Source organism: Thyridium curvatum, assembly GCF_004353045.1.
Source record: "Thyridium curvatum strain D216 chromosome Unknown NODE_67_length_248306_cov_82.505095, whole genome shotgun sequence".
Taxonomy (NCBI): domain Eukaryota; kingdom Fungi; phylum Ascomycota; class Sordariomycetes; order Thyridiales; family Thyridiaceae; genus Thyridium; species Thyridium curvatum.
The window spans coordinates 210,649-217,026 of NW_022156822.1; the positions used below are offsets into that span (position 1 = coordinate 210,649).

Here is a 6,378-nt window from a genome sequence, read left to right on the forward strand (position 1 = left end):
GCAGTGCGTTGTGTCTGGTTCCGACGAGGTTTCGTTTTAAAATGTGGTCGTCGAGAAACCGTGGTTCGAAAAAAAAAGTTGTTTGTATGGTAAGGTCTGGAAAGTGGAAAAGTGAAGTGGTGCCCCTCTTTGTGCTCTAATCTTATGAGTAAAAGTCAACAAATGCAGCCCAAAAAGCACGAGCCAGGGCGCCTGATTTTCAAAGCCCTGGAGGTATCTTCCTGCCTAATTTCCGCGCTCGAGGTACCAAAACCGCTGCCCAAGGTACCTGCAAGCCTGTAATTTGCCTCGCCCACCCCCCATTCAAGCCATTGCGTGGGGTACCTGATTAAGCGATGACAGGGGTGTTTCAGTCCGTACAGATATCCAAGTCACATAAGAGTCTCACATCAACCATGTCTACTCGCATACATCTACACTTGTATTGGGAAGTTCAGAAAAGTTTGAGACCATAATGTATAGTAACCGAGCAGAGATGTTCGTGTGACGTGCTTATGGCACTCTTGGGGGATATCAGCGAGATAACAAAACCAACCCTTCATGTCCGTCCTAACACAGCAAAGCAGAGCAGAGCAATAGAAAGAAGAGATACCAACAGCCTAACTCCAGATGAGGAATCCCGTTCCTTCCGTTTCCTCGCCATCGACCGAGCAAATGGTCTCCAGCTTCGTGATGGTGTCGTGTACCCTGCATGCATCGAATCATAAAAAGCCATAGGGCCCTTGAAAAGAAAAGAGACAATAACCCACGCCGTTGAAAAATGCATCTCAACCATCCTCCCTCCTCGCTCAAAGACATCTTAGCCAGCCATCTTCCACTTGCCCTTCGTGCCCCGCTTACCCGAGCAGGCACACCTACCCCATGAGAAACTGCCGGGCTTGCAAGGTGTCTTGTGCTTGGACGCACCCCTTGCGGACGCCCACTTTCGCTGACTCTCGGCCGTCTTTTGCAGGATGAAAGACTCTGCCTTGGCTGCGTACTCGTCGTGTTCGGCTTCTTTGCCCTGGACCTTGAGCCACCAGAGCTTGGAAGCTATCTGGGCTTTTAGCAGGCGTAGCTGCGCTGCATCGACCATGGCCTCAGCCGTGGGCGCAGCCTTGGTAGCGATTTGCTTCTTCGTGTTCGCCATGGCCGTGTACAGGTTCACGGCAGAGACAGAATCGCGGATACGGGTGAACGCCAAATCCCCAGCGTGGTCCAAGTATTGGTTGAACGACTTTCGTGACTCCTCGACGGAGCGAGACAACTCAGCCGCGTCCTCCCGGCACAAGTTCAAGATTGCCGCAGCATTGTTATAAGCGGCCTTACCAGCTTCGGCCGCATCTTCAGTGGCGCCTGTGACCGTGTCCTTCAAGCTGTTGAAGAAGTCTGCACCAGCATCGATCATGCCAGCGATCAAGGGCTTACCAAAGTCAATGGCAAAAGTCTCATTGATCTTTGGCTTGCGAGTCGTGACGACAGAGACGTTCATAACGCCGTAGGCATCCTTCTTATTGATCTCAATGAGGATACCTTCATCCGTCGTGGACAACTTGGATTTGAGGAGCTCTTTGCCACGCCAGACGTCGATATCGATGGCTCCTCTTGCAAGCCAGGAAGTCTTGGTACCCGAGGGTACCTTGACGAGGATCTCGTTGCTTCCGTGGACCTCGATTTCGCAGGCCGCCCGGGGCTCTTGCTCTGGCGTCAGGCTCTGAGCTTTGTCGGACAGAAATCCACCAAAAGGCAGGTGGGCAGCAATGTTGGCAGTCGAGGGCTCCTGGACTCGCGGTGTGATCGTGTTGGTGGACGATACATGGATAGTAACGGTCGGAATCTTTGTAGGCACCGAGCAGGTGGCGGACAGAGGCTGGGCCACCGAGGATGGACCTGCAAATTTCGTGGACACAGAACCGTCCTGAGCGGGAAGAAGGATCTTCGGCAGGAATATTCCCAAGTAGATCGACGACAAGGTCAATAGGGCAGCAATAACCATGAGCGGCAGCTCCGTCCTCGACGCGAACCACGAATGCGGAGACATACGTGCTTTTGGGAGCTTGCTTAGCTCGACCTCCTCGGTCTCACTGGAAACATCTTCGCGGAGCCCCGTCAGATAAGCCAGGTTCCTGTTCATCTGCCGGGCATCGATGTTGAGGAAAGACCTCAAGTCAATTGGCAGAGCAACTTCGACCTGCCGGTTGGGATCTCGTGCTTCAATGCTTAGATAGGCAGCGCCCTCGCCGATACAGTGGGCCCATTGCCTGGGCAAGCAGTTAGTAGAACAGTATTGCTCGTTCGAGATGAAGATCGAAGGACGGCCGTGGCGCGTCATGAATTCCCAGGCCGCATTCCTCGTCGCCATTGCCTCCTGGTTGTCGTTGCCTGAGACAAAGAAGATGGCGACATGGGGAAGGTGCCACGAGGGCTCGATTATCCGACCCTCGTCAAGGTCCAGAGATGTATAAGTCTTCTCGTTGTCGATGGTGACAAAGAACGAGGCTGCGTCGAGAGCATCGGGATCGTCGGTGGGCACTTGCCCAGCAGAGCTGCAACACTCCACCATGATTTGATAGTCCGAACTCTCGGTGAGCTGGACATCAGGGATTTTCGTTGAGCCGAATCCGGAAATGGGCAGGATGTTGAAGAGACCGTTCACGCTCCTCCCAAAGACGTTTCCGCCTCGGTATGCTTTGGAGGACGCCAAGACAGCTGAAGAAATCTTCAAGATGATATCATGTTTGCCAGCATCGCTGCCAACAAACAGGAGCCTCAGGGGCTCCCGGGTCGAGAGGCACTGGTTAGACATCATCTGGCGGACGGCGATAACCATTCGCTCGGGGACCTTGAGGCCAAGAGACTCGCTAATGGTAGCGGTCTCTCCCTGGTCCGGCTCGTGGATCGTGTGGCTAACCGAAATCTTGGCCGAGTCAAGAGAATCCAGAGGTTCGGTGAACTCGATTGACTGGCGAAGTGACGATATGGATGGTTCAATATAGTCGACCTCGTCGAGAACAGCGGGAGGTGGTGGGGTCGCACGCAGTGAGTGGGTAGAAGGATGCTCCAGCACCTCTTCGGCATAGCGAATAGAGTCTGATCTGGACTGTCGTTCATTTTCATCTTCGTCCGAGCCGCCGCGCTCTTCCTGATGGGTCTCATTGCCGTTCAGGCTCCGTACCTCGTCTGTGGGAGGGTATATATCGAGCGAGTCGGTGATAGACTCCGTGTAGCGGCCATCTTGACTCTCACCGTCGGTGCTGATAAGCTCGAAGGTGGAATCGGTCAGGTTGGTGTCGTCAGAGTGAAGTGAGGGCAGCATGATGGCTGGAGCTCTGGAAGCTACCCAGTTGGCCAGGATCTGGCTGCCTTGAGGTCGAGGAAACCGCAGTGATTGTACAGAGGAGTCAACGGATGGCTCCGCGGGAGCGCACTCTTGCTGATATGTATCTTTGACGGTTGTCCGCACTGGGTGGTGTCGATGTTGCAGGGATGAATGGGGATCTTCCATCACGGGGAGATATGTCAGCTTTAAGGTTTCCTAAGCATTCAAGGCCCTTGCGAGCCGCGAGTGATGACTGGGAAATCTCGAGTGAATCTGATTTTTGGAAAGAGAGGAGGGGTTGCAAGGCAAGGTAGGCAGGCAGGCAGGCAGGCAGAGCAAGTCGATGCAAGGCAGGGCCTGGTGTCAGTGAGGGGCACCCACCGAGTGCGCAGGTAAAGCGAGAAGGTTTATGACGGAAAGAAGAGCAAAGCACGCAAAAAGGACGACGAGAGGAATAAATAGCATTACCTTGGTTTATTCGACCTGCTATTTGACTTTGTTATCGGACCAGACAACAGAACATGTACGCTTTGCGCTTCCCGTCCGGGGCGAACCAAGGTGCTGTGCTGCCTAGTCAAGTGAACCGAGCACCGAAGTCGCCTCCTTTGCCAGGGTGCCGGAGGGTGGGGAAACGACAGAGCTGCTCATTCACGCCTGCGCGCGCACGTGAGCTTCCGATGGCCTGAGCCTAGTAACGGCCGTCTTGTCGTGCAAGGAAAGTCCAAACAGGACCAGTGGTGAATTTACCGGGTTTATTCCTGGCAAGGCGATGGTGGTGGAGGAGGAGGGATGAAGTCGTGAAGTTGTCAGTGAGATAAGCTGGAGGGTGGTGGGTGGGGTTCCGGGCACAAGCTATTGGTGTCGATGATCACAGGGGGGACAGTGGCATTAGAGCCTTGAGAAGAATCGGACTCATGTCATCCAGGGCGCAAATGGGAGGAAACGATGTACAGATTACGTGAAACCGGCTCGGACTTGGCTACCTACAGCAGAGAGGAAGGAGGGGTGGTCGGCATGTGCAATAAAGCTGGAGGGTTAGGTAAGAAAGCTACATTACATTAGCACATGAACTTCGTTGCACCAAAGCAGGGCAGATTTGGGTGCCCTTGCATCCAACTTGCACGCAGCGAACGCCACCCTTCTCTCCGGAAGGAGAGTCACTTAACTGCAAGTCGCTTCCCGGCCGGCCATACCGGATACCTTCTCAGGCCATCAGAACATTGAAGGGCAGATGGTGTAGATGAGGGGTCTATCTGTTCATGTCTTATCAGCACGTCAGACATTCCACGCCCGTGGGCTGATAGCGCCTGTACAGTGGGGTACCTCCCAACGTAGTGGGCTCCACAGCGGGATGGGAGGCACTTTAGCACCTTTTCTTGGGTCGGATTTGGGCACGCGGACACCTTGATAGCAGCCCCCATAGTCCCATAGTGGGGGGTTTTCCGCGCGTGGAGCGCGGTGCTTGCAACTCCATACCTAACTAATAGGCCAGACAACATTCCTCAAACGGTGCCCAATCTCTCCTTGCTACCGGAGGGGAAAAGACCTTTTGCTAGTTCTCCTTCAACAACCTATCTTGGGCCTCATCATCATAGCTAGACCGGAGCCCGCCACGTCTGAAGCAATGTGGGGGATGCAGATGCATGTGCAAGGGTCCTGCAGCTCTGCTGAAACCACGCATACGTAGCTAGCCACATGGGGACGGATTTGTGCAAATGTAACCGAGAGAGCTCAGAGGATCGGTCGGGGTCTTACGCAGCCTGTATTGTATTCTAGTCCATTATACTCATATGCCCTTTTCCACTGCATCGTCCTCTCATACAGGTCAGTCCGAATAACATAGGAAACAACAACGTTTCCACTCCAAAGCGCACTCTTGTGGTATCTCCAAAGTAAGCGAAATCGAGTAGCTCGCCCCCCTCGAGCGCGATATCCAATGTGATCAGTCCAAAACGCCGTCAAAACAGAGTGGAGGCGGAGGCAGTAAGCGTTCCAGCCAGAGATTCAGTAACGCCGCAATATGTCGAACGCGCGAGCCAGGTATCCATGCGACAGACAGACTTGATTTATGTCTTGCTGGTCTTGTATGTTGGTGCAAAAGACTCGAAGGACAATGCTGTATCTAAACAATGTTGTGCTTGTGAAACAGCTTGAGTAATGAGTTGCTGTCAAAGTCTTCATCTTCGGGAATCAGCTCGATGATGCCCGTTAGGTTCGCAATCAGATCGCCCTGGTTGCGGTAGGCAAGGATGGCCGGTACGGCGGCGTTGTCGAACTCGATATCCTCGTAGTGCACCTTTACAAAATGTATGATGGGGTATGTGCCCACAAGAGGGTTGAGAGCAGCCTCGATCGCTGCTGAAACAGGACACTATTTGCGATGGCATCAGCGAGTCGAGCACTATTGGTGGTGGCTGAAGAAGACATACCTCGTGGTCGTAGACCAGAACGACGACGACAGTATCGCGGCCGACCTTCTCAATGGCATCCAGGTACCCCATGGCATCTACCTCATCGAGGCGGCCGAACATCCTCATGCTTGGCGACGTCCGCCGGTTCCGCACAACTGGTGCCCGCACCTCGTTCTCCAGCTCACGCCGTCTGGACTCTCGCCATTGTTGTAGGAATGACTCTTCATCGTCGTCGCCGGTGCTGTGCTCCGAGTCGCTCTTGCTGTGGCTGTGGCTGTGGCCGTTGGTGATGGTGTTGGTGGTTTCGAAGCCAAAGACACTCCTCCTCGCTTGCCTCACGCGGTTCATCCACGTAGACTTCCTCGCCTGCTCATAGCTCCGGGCGTCGGCGATCACCCCCTTGACACCGGTGGCACGGCCCGAGTCAAAGGATGCGGGCGGCAGCTTGATGTCGGCACCGACGGTGCCGGACTGTCCAAAGGCAGGCATACGCATGGCGGCGTCTATCTGGGCGGCTCTGTGGCGGTCTTCCTCGGTCTGGTCTTCTGATCGTAGCTTGGCCTCGAGAGACTCTTCAGCACGGTCTTCGGGGTGGATTCGGTCACTTGGGTCGGATGCGTTCTTGGAGAGCAAGTCTTGGAACTCCTCCTGGGCGGCAGTAGTAGACAT

The 6,378-nt window shown here is 54.4% G+C and overlaps 2 protein-coding genes across 2 annotated transcripts; both read right to left on the reverse strand.

Moving 5' to 3' along the window:
• Positions 1 to 799: 799 nt before the first annotated feature.
• Positions 800 to 3,484, reverse strand: E0L32_009368 (uncharacterized protein; the record flags this gene model as incomplete). Its single annotated transcript, XM_031144325.1, has 1 exon — positions 800 to 3,484. The coding sequence occupies one exon, from the start codon at positions 3,482 to 3,484 to the stop codon at positions 800 to 802; it is 2,685 nt and encodes an 894-aa protein (XP_030991191.1).
• Positions 3,485 to 5,420: 1,936 nt separating this feature from the next.
• E0L32_009369 (uncharacterized protein) lies at positions 5,421 to 6,378 on the reverse strand (the record flags this gene model as incomplete). The annotated part of the gene is made up of 2 exons (XM_031144326.1): positions 5,421 to 5,669; positions 5,728 to 6,378. The coding sequence occupies 2 exons, from the start codon at positions 6,376 to 6,378 to the stop codon at positions 5,421 to 5,423; spliced, it is 900 nt and encodes a 299-aa protein (XP_030991192.1).